Source organism: Hypomesus transpacificus, chromosome 14 (assembly GCF_021917145.1).
Source record: "Hypomesus transpacificus isolate Combined female chromosome 14, fHypTra1, whole genome shotgun sequence".
NCBI classification, from domain to species: domain Eukaryota; kingdom Metazoa; phylum Chordata; class Actinopteri; order Osmeriformes; family Osmeridae; genus Hypomesus; species Hypomesus transpacificus.
In genome coordinates, this window is record NC_061073.1 from 17,563,590 (window position 1) to 17,580,109 (window position 16,520).

General features: G+C 48.2%; 1 protein-coding gene across 2 annotated transcripts; it reads left to right on the forward strand.

Moving 5' to 3' along the window:
• Window positions 1-628: 628 nt before the first annotated feature.
• ush1c (Usher syndrome 1C) lies at window positions 629-16,394 on the forward strand. Of its 2 annotated transcripts, XM_047034927.1 has the most exons (24): window positions 629-750; window positions 2,577-2,644; window positions 3,548-3,691; window positions 3,894-4,032; window positions 4,232-4,340; window positions 4,481-4,505; window positions 4,639-4,696; window positions 4,805-4,993; window positions 5,860-5,919; window positions 6,069-6,125; window positions 6,370-6,512; window positions 7,134-7,199; window positions 7,346-7,488; window positions 8,419-8,468; window positions 8,965-9,132; window positions 9,408-9,524; window positions 11,502-11,567; window positions 13,378-13,419; window positions 13,828-13,881; window positions 14,026-14,125; window positions 14,574-14,683; window positions 14,952-15,007; window positions 15,225-15,363; window positions 16,206-16,394. In XM_047034927.1, the coding sequence occupies exons 1-23, from the start codon at window positions 715-717 to the stop codon at window positions 15,316-15,318; spliced, it is 2,094 nt and encodes a 697-aa protein (XP_046890883.1). In that variant the 5' UTR covers window positions 629-714; the 3' UTR covers window positions 15,319-15,363; window positions 16,206-16,394. The 2 variants fall into 2 exon arrangements, with proteins under 2 accessions (XP_046890883.1, XP_046890881.1); XM_047034925.1 differs by lacking the exons at window positions 8,419-8,468; window positions 8,965-9,132; window positions 9,408-9,524; window positions 11,502-11,567; window positions 15,225-15,363 and adding an exon at window positions 7,915-7,976.
• Window positions 16,395-16,520: the final 126 nt, after the last annotated feature.

A 16,520-nucleotide genomic window follows, 5' to 3' on the forward strand; every position in this document is an offset into this window, starting at 1 on the left:
GGCCTTTGGCACTTATTTGGTTTTTCACAATGTATGCTTCATGTTTTGGCTACCTGCAATGATTGGGGCTATCTCGTTGTTATGATCAGTGACCTATGCACTTTTATAAAACTCTCTCTTGGATGTCGCTTTGGATGAAAGCGTCTGCTAAATGAATACATGTAAATGTACTCGTTCATTTTAAGAGGCTTCAACAGCCAAAAGTGTGCATTGAAATACAAGTAAACCGAGTGTGATGGGATATGGACTAGGGCTACTTATCAGGTTTTTCCGAATTTTTACTAAAATATTATACCAACTTTACATTATAAGTGTGTGTCAGTTATTGCTTCTAAGTTAATTTGTCCAGTTTAATCCATTGCTTATGGAATCACAGTTGTATGGTCACAATGAGCTTTAGCTTCTCCCAGTGTGTTTGCGTGTGTCCCAGAGGCAAAGGAAGTGCTGTGTCGAGTGGATGGTGGTGTTGACAAAAGTACGAATGAGTCAGATGCTTCTTCTTCAAATCAATGCCACCCATCATGTAACGTGTTCAAAATACTCCAAGATATGCTGTACGCTTTCATTGAAAATAATGCATTTCTGCACTTTACCGCCACCTAGCTACTGTTTGTGTAAACTTCCGCCGATGGCTCCGACTTCCACACGCATTCAGTACGACATAGTACAATCAGACATCGGTCGGTGAAATAGAAGGCTATTATTCCGGTCAAAATGGAACGAAAAGTAGCACGGGAGTTTAGACACAAGGTAAGGTGGTGGGAAATGTAATAATTGTGATTGTTTAAGTTTTAATTATGCTTTCTTGAAGTTGATTTCCTCTTTGATGGGTTATCAAACAATGCCCCGTATGTAGGCCTATGTCTAGTTAGTCTTCCCCTACTTTGAGCTAAGCTTATTTAACAGTCACGTTTTCTGTCATAAGGATATGATCATTCCCCGTTTCTCTGCGAGGGTTGAGTAATTTACATAGTAGAATGTGACACATCATTTTACCATAAGAAATAAACGGATATTTATTTGATCTTGAAAGCAAGCACTGTCCTATGTTCTGTATCCTTATTGGCTGCACACATATTCATTAGCTTACGGTGAAATTGTACCTAAACAGTCTGAATGCAATATGCAAATGTATTAGTAGTATTAGCCTAATAGTAGTAATTATAGGAAATGCAGTGTTGTTGTGGAATTATAACATATGTGATACAGAACTGTGTTTGATGTTAAAGTTATCTGCTGTAGGTGGTACCTGTAAGTAATAGATAAGAGAAGTAGGAAACATGATATGGTCAGGGCGTTTTTCAGCCTTGGACTAAAAGCTCAGAGACATCTGTAGTTCAGCTACACCACAGTCTCTTACAAAGGGCAGCTTTCCATTAGATAATTTAAACAGCACCAGAGCTGACCAGCAGAGCGGAATGGATGTGACAATTTACTGTTGCAATTAGAGGCCGTCCCAGGCAGGCGGGGAACAGGCTTGGTTCCCAGGGGACTGGTGTGTGGGTGCTTTGTTGACACATTGTGAATTGTTATATGCTTAAGAAGCACAAATCTAAATCCCATCCTGCCGTGAAATGTAAAAAAAAAAGTTGTAGGTTGAATCATGTATCAGTTCAGAGGTCTGTTGACTTCCTGACTGCTCATTTCATCTCCCAGGGGATTATCTACCTTATCTTTTAGGGTGCTAAAGTTCATGAAGTCAGCGTCAGAGTGTCATGCTGTCTACCCTGCCTTGCCCACCTGCCCTAACCTCTCTCTGCTCACAAGGGTCAGAGATTTTAACGACACCATAACGTGTACTTGGTTTCATTCTTCCACATCACAGTCCTCCTACCAGTTCACATTTCCAGTGAGCTTCATGGAAGCTAAATGTCTTCTTAATATATATATGTTTTGTACCTGTGTTTGAGACTCTTAAAGACTGTGACTGGCTGCTTCTGGTCACATGGAGGTCAGATGACACCTCTGACATCACTATTCCAACCTCCTCCTTCCTTCGTCCATCCCTCCTCCCCTCACTCACACACACACAAGCACACACACACACATCCACAAACACACACACCCCGGTCCGTTGTGTGATGAGAGTGTAGCTTTTAGTCTACAGTATTAGTAGGGCCTGTTAACATTACCTGTTGAGAGGAAGGATATTGTAGACATATAGGACCACACGCACACCCGGACACACACACACACACCCGGACAAACACACACACACCCGGACACATGCACAGACAGTTTAGGCAGCTTCTATCTGTGAAGGAGGGAGATGTGCTACATCTGTGACTGGCCAAAACGTTTCCTCAAAACCTTCCTGCAGCAGTTAAGCTGCCATCAGGTTTGTATGAGCACTCTCTGACATGCACTCTCTCTCTCACACTAACCCACCCACAACAGTACAAGGATGTGTTTATGTTGGTGCCAGAAGATTGTTAGTCCATACTTGGTCCAGGGGTTGATTCCTATTCTAGTGTGTGTGTGTGTGTGTGTGTGTGTGTGTGTGTGTGTGTGTGCTGAGCTCTGGGCTAAGCGGTGTGTTCTGCGGTGTGTTCTGCGGTGTGTTCTGCTTGTTCTAGGTGGAGCTGCTGATTGACAACGAGGCAGAGAAGGACTACCTGTACGATGTTCTCCGGATGTATCACCAGTCAGTACAATATCTGTCACACTTTTTGTCAGTTGTCTTATTTGTAGTTTAACTTTAGGCTGCTATTGGCTGAAAGACTGTGATGTAATTGTTTCAGGACCAACATTTTATTTTGTGTAGAATAATAGTTTTCTGCTCAGCCTGTTCTGTATGTGTATACAATATTTGTGGATTTGCTTTCCGAGAGAAGCGATAGTCAGAATTAGGCAACTAAAGGTTTCCAGAGCATGTTGTTGTTTTATGTTTGTTAAACCGTAGATGTGTGCGTGTTCATTTCCAAAATCCTGCGAGTATGAACTTGTTGGGAGGCTGATATGAGGAGAGATGGATTTGGTTTCACTTGGGTCTTGTGATGCTTGTGCACGCTAGGAGGGTCTGAGTTAGGTTTCCATGCCATCTTTGTAACGTGTCAGAACGCTGCTGCCTCATTGACCAGGCGGCCGATCAGTTTCCTCTGTGTGCCGTCAAGCCTGGCCAGCTATTCACTGAAGGTCTTTAGCTCTTCAGTCAAATCAAGAAGGAAAAGGCAACAGTTAATAATTTATGTAGCAGGCTAGGTGGATGGGCTTTTGTCATTGTCAGGTTCCATTCTAGGAATGGCCCATATTTTATAGCGGTGTTATACCGGACTCGTCACGCTCCATTGTAGATTTCACTCTACATTCTTAAGTATGGTTTTTCCATGATGAAGCGTGCTGTCAATGACACATCAGAACTGAGTCAAAAGCAATTAGCGAGTCCTATAATATACAAGGGGTGTGCTTGATTCGCACCACAATGCAAAAAAACAACAATGAAAGAGTTCCAGAAGCGCCAACTGTGAAGCGAATTAAACACACCTGAAAATCTTGAGTGGTGCCGGGTGTGCTTGTTTTGACTCCCCGTGCACCCCTCCCCCCTCAGGTCTATGGAACTGACAGTGCTGGTGGGAGACCTGAAGCTGGTGATCAATGAACCCATCCGCCTGCCCCTGTTTGACGCCATCCGGCCACTGATCCCTCTCAAACACCAGGTGGAGTACGACCTGCTTACCCCCAAGAGGTCCCGGTGAGTCCCCCCCCCCCACAGTTAGCTTTCTGTCTTGACCTGTGTAGATACCTTTCTTATTCTCTCTTTTTCAATTCATTTCACTTTATTGTTCCAGAAGGGACATTCATCTTACCTCTGCCCTTACTGTCTGACATTCTTCTCCCATTCGTCTAACTCTGGATCTCCCCCCTCTCCTCCTCCTCCTGTTTGGGGTTTGCAGCAAGCTGAAGGAGGTGCGTTTGGACCGCACCCACCCGGAGGGGCTGGGCCTGAGCGTGAGGGGGGGCCTGGAGTTTGGCTCTGGGCTCTTCATATCCCAGATCGTGAAGGATGGACAGGCTGGAAACGTGGGGCTGCAGGTGAGATTGGGTGGATTTACTTAATGTTGTTTATTGTGTATGTTGAGTGTGTATGTAAAACCACCAAACTGATGTAGTCAATACCACCAGTGTCCACCAGATGGAGTATGTTTCATATTCCCAGAAAAATACAAGTAATTGTTTGGCCCTGTAACTGAACCACACACACACACACACTGCCCCTCTGTCTTCCCTGAAGGTGGGCGATGAGATAGTCCGCATCAATGGCTACTCCATCTCCTCCTGTATCCACGAGGAGGTCATCAATCTCATCAAGACCAAAAAGACGGTCTCACTCAAAGTCAGGCGTAAGTCACACGGGAGACACAACCACAATAAGAATACTTTGTGTTTGCTATCTCTGTGAAATACCGACTAAGAACAACATTTGGGCTGTAAAAGTGTTCAAACCATAAATATCTCCCTTCTTTTTATTTTTGTCTTCCAGATGTGGGGATGATTCCAGTGAAGAGGTAGAAAAAACACCTATTAGTCTTGTTCTCTGGAACAGCTTGTGCCTCGGCCTAGCTTCTACAGCAGTGTTATTGAACCTGCTGAAACAGTGTTTCCTCTCATCTCTCATGATCTCATCCTCCCTTTCCCCAGCTCTTCTGAAGAGGCCCTCAAGTGGCAGTTTGTGGACCAGTTTGTGTCTGAGTCTGGGGTGAGAGGGGTGCTCTAGGTCTGCAGGTCATGACACTCTGAACGCAGCACAGTGGACCGGAGTTGAAGCGTCTTGTTCTCTGTTTGTGTCCCCTTCCCCCCCTCTCAGGAGAAGAAGACCAGCGTGGCTGGCCTGGCCTCCATGGGAGGGAAGGAGATCAAGGAGAAGAAGGTGTTCCTCAGCCTGGTGGGTACCAAAGGCATGGGCATCAGCATCTCCAGCGGACCCACCCAGAAGCCAGGCATCTATGTGAGCAACGTGAAGCCTGGCTCCCTCTCTGCTGAGGTTGGACTGGAGGTAAGGGTCCTCGTGTGTGTGTGTGTGTGTGGTGTGTGTGTGGTGTGTGTGTGGTGTGTGGGTGTGGTGTGTGGGTGTGGTGTGTGGTGTGTGTGTGGTGTGTGGTGTGTGGGTGTGTGTGTGTGGGTGTGTGTGTGTGTGTGTGTGGTGTGTGGTGTGTGGGTGTGTGTGTGGTGTGTGTGTGTGGTGTGTGTGTGTGGTGTGTGGTGTGTGTGTGTGTGTGGTGTGTGGGTGTGTGTGTGTGGTGTGTGTGTGTGGTGTGTGTGTGTGGTGTGTGTGTGTGTGTGTGGTGTGTGTGTGTGGTGTGTGTGTGGTGTGTGGGTGTGTGTGTGTGTGTGTGGTGTGTGGTGTGTGTGTGTGGTGTGTGTGGTGTGTGGTGTGTGGGTGTGGTGTGTGTGTGTGGTGTGTGGTGTGTGGTGTGTGTGTGTGTGGTGTGTGTGTGTGGTGTGTGGTGTGTGTGTGTGTGGTGTGTGTGTGTGTGTGTGTGGTGTGTGTGTGTGTGTGTGTGTGGGTGTGGTGTGTGGTGTGTGTGTGTGTGGTGTGTGTGGTGTGTGTGTGTGTGGTGTGTGTGTGTGTGTGTGTGTGGTGTGTGTGTGGTGTGTGTGTGTGTGTGTGGTGTGTGGTGTGTGGTGTGTGGTGTGTGTGTGGTGTGTGTGTGTGTGTGTGTGTGTGTGTGGTGTGTGGTGTGTGGTGTGTGGTGTGTGGTGTGTGGTGTGTGGTGTGTGGTGTGTGTGTGGTGTCGCTTGAGTTTTTGGGTTCAATCAAGTGACAGTCAAAAGAAATGCACAGTCTGAAAATGGAAGTGAATGTAAATAAAGCATTTACCACAACAAGATACATGAATGAGTCAATGTCTTGCTTTGCAGATTGGAGACCAGATTGTGGAGGTCAATGGGGTGGAGTTTACAAACCTGGACCACAAAGAGGTGAGCCATTCTTAGCACAGAGCAAAACCTGACACACTCACTGCAGTGACCTCATCCATATGAATATGCAAAGGACCTCCCTATATTGAAATGATGGAGTTTGAATGTTGAATTATAAATGATCTGAGAGGCTCTTATTGCTTCTGCAGGCTGTCCGAGTTCTGAAGAGCAGCAGGAGTTTAACCATCACTGTTCTCACTGGAGCTGTGAGTACACCAGGTTATTCACTTACACGCTGATACATCTGGATGATGGACTTCAAGAAGGTACTATAGATGTCATCTAGGATCCATCCATCCGTCCAATGTACAGTGCAACAGTACTTTGTCATTGTTGGCTTACGTGAAGGTGTGTGTTTTTGAAAGGTCATTTATTTAACCCTGCACCCTTACCTCCATGTGTATCTTACTCCACCTGTGTGTGTGTGTGTGTGTGTGTGTCGTCCTGCAGGGCAGTGACCTGTTCCTGTCGGATGAGGAGCGGCTGGCGGTGGAAGCTCGCAGGCAGCTGGACCGACAGGAGCTGATGCAGCAGAAGAGGATGGCTCTGGAGACCAACAAGATCGTGAAGGAACAGCAGGAGAAGGAGAAGCAGTGAGTCCTGCACCAAACCAAGCCCATGGGTACTGTAGTCACCAAGGGTCCTGTTCCTGACTAATACCATACATACAGGACTACAACCCTATCAAACCCATGACCTGGTCCACTCTCACCCTGTGACTTCACAGAGCACTAGGCAGACTCATTCAGGGATTGAGGTGAACCAAACAGGATCCTGGATAGATCCTGATGAGGAAGGGTTCGGAAAGAACCGTCATCTTAGAGCGTTGTGTTTACTAGGGAGCGCTTGTTGTGCTTCCTCTTTTCATATTTACAGACTGTTATTGTTGCCATGTCAACAGATTTGCCAGACACAGAAAGTAAACTGTGACTCACATCCACTATTTTGAGTTGGTTGGAAGGTTGAATAATGAATACGGCAAATGCTGCTTTCCACTTTTCAACCCACAATATTTAGACAATCTTCTCTGCTTGCCTCTGACATATTTCTTGGCACAATCAAACCGAAGCTCTCTGGAAGAATAAGGATGGATATGTCAGTGCTGGATGAAACTAATTTGTATTAAATGGTCTTTTAGCCATTGTTATTCATAGACACAAGCTAGCTGAGTGATCTGAGTACATCTGTTGATCTGGATTGTTTGTCTCATCCAGGAGGAAGATGGAGATTTCTCAGAAGACGGCCGAGGAGGAGGAACGCTACAAGCAGGAGATGGAGAAGTATGTCCTCCTGCTCAATGTGACGAATCAACACACACACACACACACACACACACACACACACACACACACACACACACACACACACACACAGTAGCTCTGATCAGCACACTCACAGTAACTCTGATGTGTGTGTGTGTGTCTAGGATTGAGGCAGCAGAGCGGAAACACAACAGGAACTGGGAGGAGGACTGGGGGGCCAGAGACGAGCTCAGGAGCCCTAAAGGCCCCAGAAGCAAGGCTCCCCCTGCAGAGATCAACACCCCTCCCCCCAAGCCCAAACACTCCGGTAAGCCTGGCACAGCTAGCACCTGGTAGATAGGAGAAACATCTACATCTTTGCATGCATCACTTCTTGCATGATAACCTTTGATGCTACAGAATTGAAATTATTAGAATGGACATACGGTATGTCTGTAATAATGATCTCATTCTATGCACAGTAAAACACTAGAAGCTCTATCTTCAAAGTCAGCGATGAGACTATTGAGGATAATAACTAACACGTTGATCTGTAAGAGATAACGGCATGCTAGGCTAACTGATACAGCCTCTCAATATTCTTAGCCACTCCGTTTTCCTCTCTCCTCTGCATGTCCCTCATTATCTCCTTCCCTCTTTCTTCCTTGTGTGTGCTGTGGCTCCCCTCTCTCTCCCCCCTCTCTCTCTCCCCCTCTCTCTCCCCCACCCCCCCCCCCTCTCTCTCTCTGGCCAGCTAACAATGCCAGCTCCTCTCTGGATGAGGAGGAGGAGGAGGAGGAAGAGCAGGGGAGAGAAGTGAGTGCAGGAGGCCCCAAGGGGCGTGACACACATGCACGACACCACCCGCGCATCTCCAAGAAGAACGTCAGCGTTGTGATAAACAGTGTAGACATCTCACGTTTCCTTTGACAACCACCACGTCTCTCTTAGTCCCGTCACCGTGGGAACCTCCGGTGTGGGGTGGCACTCTCTCTCTTGTCAAACCTGTCGAGGTGAGAGCCCCTGTACTGCACTGCAGTGCTACCAAACAGCCCTCTGATGCACTCCATGACGCACTGGATGAGCTAAAGCACGTCCCTGCCTTCTGCTTTACTCAGCTGGGTGGAAGTGCTGACAGGATTCTGAGCTCGACTGGGATGTCTGATCAGATGCCTTTACAGGAACAAAGCGTGTGGTCTCCTGTTTGGTGTGGTGTCGGGCATCAGACTGACCCCACTGTGCATCTCTCCCTCTCAAGCTTTCGGATGGTTTTATCGATATGAAGGGAAGCTGCCCACACTTCGCAAGGTATCCTGTGTGTGTGTGTGTTGTGAGAGTGACAGAACAGGTGTCCAGTCAGCAGGATGGACAGGGCCTCACTCCTGACTGTGTTCTGTGTTGTACTACAGGCCTCTATGGCAGTTTGAACTGTTTGTTTTTGTTGTGACATAGATAAGCAATGTGTCTTCAAGGAAACCAGTTTATGGTGTGGTTTAGTGCTTGGGGGTCCTGGCATGGGGGTGTGGTGTTTGGCAGAGGGGTGTGGGGGTGTGGTGCAGGGCAGAGGGTGTGGTGCAGGGCAGAGGGGTGTGGGGGTGTGGTGTTGGGCAGAGGGGTGTGGGGGTGTGGTGTAGGGCAGAGGGGTGTGGGGGTGTGGTGTGGGGCAGAGGGGTGTGGGGGTGTGGTGCAGGGCAGAGGGTGTGGTGCAGGGCAGAGGGGTGTGGGGGTGTGGGGCAGAAGGGTGTGGGGGTGTGGTGTGGGGGTGAGCATGCTAACCTCAGCCACATGTCTAACGGCACGTCAGAAAGGAGAGAAGAAGAAGAAGAACAAGAAGAAGGCCTCCAGCGCGGACACGCTGCAGGAGCTGAGGAAGAACAAGAAGCAGATGGAGTTTGAGCTGAAGCTAGCCAAGGAGAAGGAGGAGATGCAGGAGAGAGAGAAGCAGCTCAAGATAAGCCGGCTGGTTCAGGAGGTAGGGAGGAACCAGGAAGTGATGCTGCGCTAGAGCGGGGGGATCTCATTGGGTGTTGAAAGAGGGGCCAGAGGTCACTGTCGTATCTAGTTGATGTAACGATAGCTGAGCTACCTACTTAGCACACGGTCTGGCTGTACGATGAGTGATGCCCTGCTATCTCTGCGAGTGTGGAAATGATGGAGTGACTAGGAGACCCAATGTAGAGTTGGTCTCTCGCCTGTGAGTGTCACCATGCCCCTTCACCCTGCGTGACACCCCGCCCGCCACTCCAGGTGTCGGAGACAGAGCGAGAGGATCTGGAGGAGTCAGAGAAGGTGCAGCACTGGGTGGAGCGTCTGTGCCAGACCCGGCTGGAGCAGATCTCCTGTGTGGAGAATGAGTCTCCAGAGGTACACCACCTCCTGCTGCACCACCACACCACCTCCCCTGAACTCCTCTCTCCTTCTTTGGACACTTACTGTGTCTGTTTTTGTAAATGTAGGAAATCTCCTCTCAGACATGTTACACGCGTGTGTGTGTGTGTGTGAGGAACATGCTGAAGGCTGAGGGTTTGGTCATGCTTCATAGTAGATGAGGATGTTGTTGGATCTGAGTGCTGAGAGGCTGAGGTTGTCCTCCAGATGTCCCCACCTCGGTCTCCGGCGTCAGGGCCCTCGGTGAGGCGCTTCCCAGGGGGTCTCCAGCTGGCCACCACTGACCTGGACGACATCAACCTGGACGACGTGGACCAGAGTCTGAGGGGCCCTCTGAAGAGGCTGGCCCCCACCCAGCCCATCTCCAACCAGCCTCCCCCCCCTCTGCCTCGGCCCCCGCCCTCCGCCAAACTCAACCCCACCATATCCAACTACTCCCCCCCCTCCCCCAGGCCCTCGCCCCGGACCGCCACCCATCGCCGGCCCCCATCCCCCCCTGCCTCTAGGATGGCCCCGTCCTCCATGTCCACCGTGGCGTCCCGGGGGCGCCAGCCCCCCCCTCCTGGACCCCCTCCTTTCCACTACCCCCCACCCTCCCACTCCTACCGACCCCCCTCCTCCCCCCAGCCGGTCCCCAGGCCGCCCCCTCCCCCGCCACCTCCGCCCCCTCCCCCTCCCCCCCCCACCCCCCCAGCACTACGAGGACAGGGCGGTGTCCCATGGTTACGGGGGGTACCACCCTCCCAGCAGCCCCCCAGAGCAGAGGAGTGAGTGGGAGGCAGGGGGCTACCTGCCCCGGGGGGGCTTCTACTCAGCTAACGCCAGTGAGCTGTCCTACCCCTCCAGCCCCAAGGTCGGCCTCTCACCTTGTTCCTTCAAGTTTTGATTTGAAGTCAAGTTTCAAATAGCTAGTCCTCCACACTGTTTCCTATCCTCTTCCTTGAAGCAATGTGGGAACCCTGATTGAGATCTCCATCCCTCTCCCCTGTCAGAGGGAAATGTGTCATTACTTCAAGGAAAGGATGGAAAGGAGAATTGTTTGTGTTCCCTGCCTGTCTTGTTGGCTTCCTCAGTACTTAAATCCACCAGGGAAAGTAATATATGTTAAACATGTAGTGTGTGGGTGTGTCCACACTGTGTGATTGCATGGCATGGTGTGAGAGTGTGGTGGGTGGTGTTTCATTGCAGAGAAAGGAAATGTCACAGAAGACATGTAGGTGTGGAGGAGGTATCTAACAGGATTCAAGTGGCTTTCTGTGCCAGTGTGTGGCTGTGCAAGCGTTTTGCGTGTGTGTGTGTTCTGTGATCTCATGTGGCCAGAGTAGATCACTGTATTGTTCCGCTGTGGTTCAGGTCATGAGAAACACGTCACATGCCAGCCGTTTGTCTTCCAGCAGCAGTCCCTTGGTAAGTCTCATGGACAGCTGCTTGGGTGGGTCTGACAGCAGAAGGATTCTCACTGTGGCTGGGAAACGTGTGTGATGTGGTTTCTTGCCTCCATAAACCAAATACGTGTTTTAAATTGTGGTACACTTCTGGGCAGTCATGCTGCAAATATGTTGTATTAGAATCCTGGTGTGAATGTGCTCTTCTAGAGCACATCCTCTTCTAGAGCACATCCTCTTCTAGAGCACAGCAGTTTGATTGTATACGTCCATTCTAGCCAAATAACTCCATTATTTGTCGTCATTTGCGTGGGGGGGGTGGGGGGTGAACAGCAGATAGCTCCCAGCCCCCCCAACCAGAGGCGTCAGATGGCCCCCGTCATGTCGAAGCCAGTCATGCTGCCTTCCAACCAAACCAGACCTTCTCTCCAGCGTTCTGAGGGCCTGGTGAGACACACGCTCTCACACACACACACGCTCTCTCACACTCACACACTCTCTCTCACACACACAGGCTCTCACACACATGCTTTCATCTTCCTAGCTGACCTCTGACCCTATGTTACAGCCTCCAGAGATGCTGAAAAGGATGGTGCCGTATAATAACACCTCCTTGAAGGCCGGCAAGAGACAAGTAATCCTCCTCTCTGTCTGCCCTGCCTGGCAGTGTTAGAAACCTCCTCTCTGTCTGCCCTGACTGGCACTGTTAGAAACCTCCTCTCTGTCTGCCCTGCCTGGCACTGTTAGAAACCTCCTCTCTGTCTGCCTGACTGGCACTGTTAGAAACCTCCTCTCTGTCTGCCCTGCCTGGCACTGTTAGAAACCTCCTCTCTGTCTGCCCTGACTGGCACTGTTAGAAACCTCCTCTCTGTCTGCCCTGACTGGCACTGTTAGAAACCTCCTCTCTGTGTGCCCTGCCTGGCACTGTTAGAAACCTCCTCTCTGTCTGCCCTGACGGCACTGTTAGAAACCTCCTCTCTGTCTGCCCTGACTGGCACTGTTAGAAACCTCCTCTCTGTCTGACCTGCCTGGCACTGTTAGAAACCTCCTCTCTGTCTGCCCTGACTGGCACTGTTAGAAACCTTGTTGTGTTGTGCAGACTCTGATATCTAGGTCCAGTTGCATAAACTTTGTTTAAGACTACTCTTTGTTAAAGATTAGACTTTGCGGTAGGAAAGTTTGCCACCTCTCCTCCTGTCTAGGCCCGAGGTAAGAGCTGAACATGTCAACAATCTGTTAGTACGTCATTATCTTTGCATTATTTATTTATACAGACAAGTCTCTAATGTATGCCTTCTTGATAGTTATGGCCCCAGTAGCACAACTTTAGATGTGTTGTTAGAATTGAGTCTATTCACCTGGATGGTTTCTGTGTGTGTGTGTTTGTGCATGTGTGTGTTTGTGTTGGTTACAATAGGTGTGTGGGCAGATTGTCCTTTAGAGGGCTGACCTGGTCAGAGCTGTGTTGTACAGAGGTCAAGGCTTGGTCTGTGTTGGAGCCACAGGCAGTGAGCACAGGGGCATGCACACAGTTCCAGAGGACAGGTTCTGCTGGAGTGATGTCTGCCATATTCTTATGAAACAAACGTTCCTTATAACCTTATCCATTCTCTTTATTTTTCTTTGTATTTCTTTGTTTATATTTCATTTTTTACACTAGTCTTTTAACAGCAGGATGAGAGTTTCATTTACGGATGACATATCTGAATGTCTCAAACCCTCAGATACAATTACCTTTCAGTCAGACTCTCTCAGACGGATGTCTGTGAAGAAAGCATAAAACTGTAATGGATGCTACTTACAACCCATGCATCTGTCTCCTGTTTTTGAAATTGAAGACGACAGTGTAATTACCTGTTGGTTAAATGTGTGGTCAGTCAGACTGGTGCAAGGGGGGGGGGGGGGGGGGGGGGTGCAGGGAGGGGGGGGACTCCCACAGGGGGGGAGCAGCACAGAGCCCTTCATCTCCCTGTGGGCTCGTCCCTGTGGGCTCTGTGGATGGACATTCAGGAGTTCTCATTGGACAGTCAGAGGTAGCATTTGATCAGCCAATTGATGTCTGCTGTTGGTCTGTTCTGTGGGGGGGTAGTTGCTTGAACATAGAATGATGTTCATATTGACTCGACCACCCATTATCATATGCATGAGATTGTTGCGGTTGTCAAAGGAAACCTAGCATTCAAAACTCAGCCATCACACCAATCTCCATGATGTATCCCCAAATTCACTCAAGAGCCAAATGATGGAGCTGTGTGAGTCATACAGCACCTCAAAGGTCAACTTCTTAATCGAGTAAGACATCTTGGTTATCCAAATGGGGTTTGGACCGTACAATAGGAAATCTCTAAATGGATCCGAATGATTCACTGGACTGTCACACAGATGGTGGACTCTGTGAAAGATGTAGTGAGCTACTCTAACCAGCTGTGTGTCTGGGGTTTCAGGTCTTTCAGAAGTACGTGGAGGACTTTGATCCCTACTCAATGGTACTGTATTTACACTCAACACACTGTGTGTACACTCAACACACTCAACATACTTGGGATTAGCTTTACGTATTCAATATACACTGGCATGGAAAAGATTGACAATACTGACTATCCATTACAGGTATTAATACAAATCTGTCTGATTAGAGAGTCCTTAGTAAAGCAATAGGCTGACGATGGTTGTGTGGATAGCTTCCTTTTGAGGAATCTTTATATTCTGACCCTGGCTATAAGTTTTAAATGTCAGTTTGCTGAGGTTGTGTATCATGTCACAGTTGACCTTTTAGGATTCTGTAAAGCTATGGATCACCTGTGACAAAGTGTTAGCAGCGATGTTAACAGTCTATTTGAAGAACATCTCCATGGTTCTATTGAATTGAACTTGACTGTTGCTGTTTGTACCAGTTCTCCACAGAGCAGATAGAAGACAGAGATGTTCGCCTACTCAGAATCAAAAAGGTAACGAGTGGTTTACTCTCAAATCCTGTTTCTACTGAAAGCAGCATTTCACTTAGGAATGGTTAACACGGAGGAATGCATGTCTACTTAATCTCATGATTCAAATGGGATGTCTAATTGATGTGTAATTCTTCTTATTTGCAGGTCGGACAGCTCGACCTGGCCGTGGAGGGGGGAGTTGACTCTCCTCTGGGAAAGCTTGTGATATCTGCCATCTATGAAGGTGGTTCTGCAGACAAGCATGGTTAGTCATGTTCTAATCATGCTAGGGGCCTCAAATGTATACATGGATAATATAGCGCTTTATTGAGAATACCAGTTATAGGTAGTTGTGGAAAGTCATTTGTTTACATTGAGTTTATGTTTGACATATTGATTAGTACTGTATTCAAGAAAGAAATAGCTGAATGCTAATTTTCTCTCCAACCTATTATTGTGTCACAGAGAATATTGACAAAATGTCCGTATCTGGCTGGTATTTGATTGGGCTTGTGCTTCCTGGGGCTGTTTACAAGCATGAATTCATAACACCTTAATTTACTGAGGATAGTCCTGTTGAGACTCATCAACACAATCAGTCACAGAAACTGAACCTTCACTCTGCTGGTGTGTGTGTGTGTGCGTGTCTGTGTGTGTGTCTCTGTGTGTCTCTGTGTGTCTCTGTGTGTGTCTGTGTGTGTGTGTTCATCCAGGCGGGATCGTGCCAGGAGACGAGGTGATGGCTGTAAACGGCAAGATCCTGACAGACGTGTCTCTGACTGAAGGGCAGAACTCTCTGGCCAGGGCCTGGAACAGCGGAGGGGTAAACCACATGGTTTCTATAGCAATGCTGAAAGGATTTGACAGCTTTCTGCACATATTTATATTATTATTTTATTTGCATTATATAGGTAAGACTATATTGTATGATGTGTTAAATATACTGTATGCACTGACTGTCACCGCTATCGACATGGCCATAAACTAGACAGGCAAGGTGATTTTAAAACATAGATTCAACTAAACCAATGTACTTTTGGCATCAGTTTTAAACCACAGTTTAAAAACAGAAGCATGGCTTGTTTGTCCAGGACTGGATCGATCTGGTGATTGCCGTGTCTCCCCCCAAAGCCTATGAGGATGAGGTGTAAGTACCGCACACGCCACACACAACAGAACCGCACACTCACAATCCACTGTCAGGGCTAGCTGTAGGATTCAGTTCAATTTGTTGCACAAGGATGTTATTGTAAACTGTGTCACGATATAATGAAACGATGTAACCATTAAGGATACACGCAAACCTTGTGTCTGTCTTTCTGCTTGTCTATTGTGTGTGTGTGTGTGTCCGTGTGTCCGTCCAGCCCTGAGTCAACATCAGTCAGTCCCACTGTGAACAGAAAGGTGTTTGAAGGCAGTGCATCTGTGTACAGACATGGATACCTGCTCCAACGTTAGCACCTCACCCCTCTCCCCCTTCAGCTCAGCCCTGTCAGACCCAGGGTAACCTCACCTCTCTTTCCGCCCCAGCCCCCCTCTCCGCCCAGCCCCCCTCCCCCATCTAAGGGGAGACGTGTGACATGACTTGCTCCGCCCCCCAGGGGGCGTGTTCCCTCTATGATGGCACATGTGACAGTCTCTCAATCAGAAATAACACAAAACAAGTTTGTTTTTAAAGTGCTCCCTTGGCCTCGGTGACAAAGTCACAAAATAAAAGAAGCACACAAAGTATTGTTTGTATTTCAATCCCAACAGCCTGTTTTCCAGGCATGTGACTTCCTGCTCTGGTCAGCAGTGCCAGCCTCTGTCTGAGGGACAGCACCCTACCAGTCTGTGGGTCGTGTTTCTGAGCGCGTACACTGACACGTGGCCCAGGGGCATCCCGGGGTGGGGGAGGGGGAGGGGGACAGCCCCAGGGGCAGCGTAGCGTAGCCTCCTGCCTGCCTGTCAGCAGTTGTTCTGATTGATGTTCCTCCAAGGGACTGTTACATGTTCTGATCCAGAGATGTGCTGCTTTCCTTCCTCTCCTGGTGGTGGAGTGATCTCACATGTCGGCTGTTTGCCCCAGAAAGGAACAAACATGATGGAATCTCAAATTATTTGCAATTTGTTAACTGAAGATTAAATGATCTGACCCTTTCAACCCTTATTGGTCAATTCAACATAATTTAATACATTCTTTTTCCATTTTGCCCAGTTATATGGGCATAAAAACGATGCTGTTAAATACACATTCATATTCTATTGCTGATTGTTGCTCTTTTTGTGTGAGAAAACCTTTAGACAGAATAAAACAGGTCAGGAGTTGTTTTTGACTAATTTAACTCTCTTTTTTGTATTTGTAGGACGTTTTTCTAGTTATGATCTTCAGCCTGCCAAACACTCTGCACCGCAAACACCAAGAAACCATCTTCCTACAACTGGCCCGTTTTAGTTAGCGTCACCCCGTTCCTGATCCCTGTCAATACCACAGTATCGTGTTCATTATCCAAGGGTTTTAAATGATCAAATAAAACACTATTGTGACATATAAGTCCCATCTGAGTTTATGATATGCTGTGCTCCATAAATGCTTAGCAGAATTGTATATAAATTCAGTCGGTAAGTTTTGTATCAAGTGCCTTGTTTCTGAACGTTTCCTGATGGATTTAGTGTTGAGG

Excerpts from the sequence above, each read along its gene's own strand:
- ush1c (XM_047034927.1), top strand. The coding sequence starts at position 715 with ATGGAACGAAAAGTAGCACGGGAGTTTAGACACAAG. Across the intron at positions 4,033-4,231 it reads CTGGAAACGTGGGGCTGCAG|GTGGGCGATGAGATAGTCCG; the intron begins GTGAGATTGGGT and ends TCTTCCCTGAAG. Across the intron at positions 7,489-8,418 it reads CCCCAAGCCCAAACACTCCG|CTTTCGGATGGTTTTATCGA; the intron begins GTAAGCCTGGCA and ends CTCCCTCTCAAG.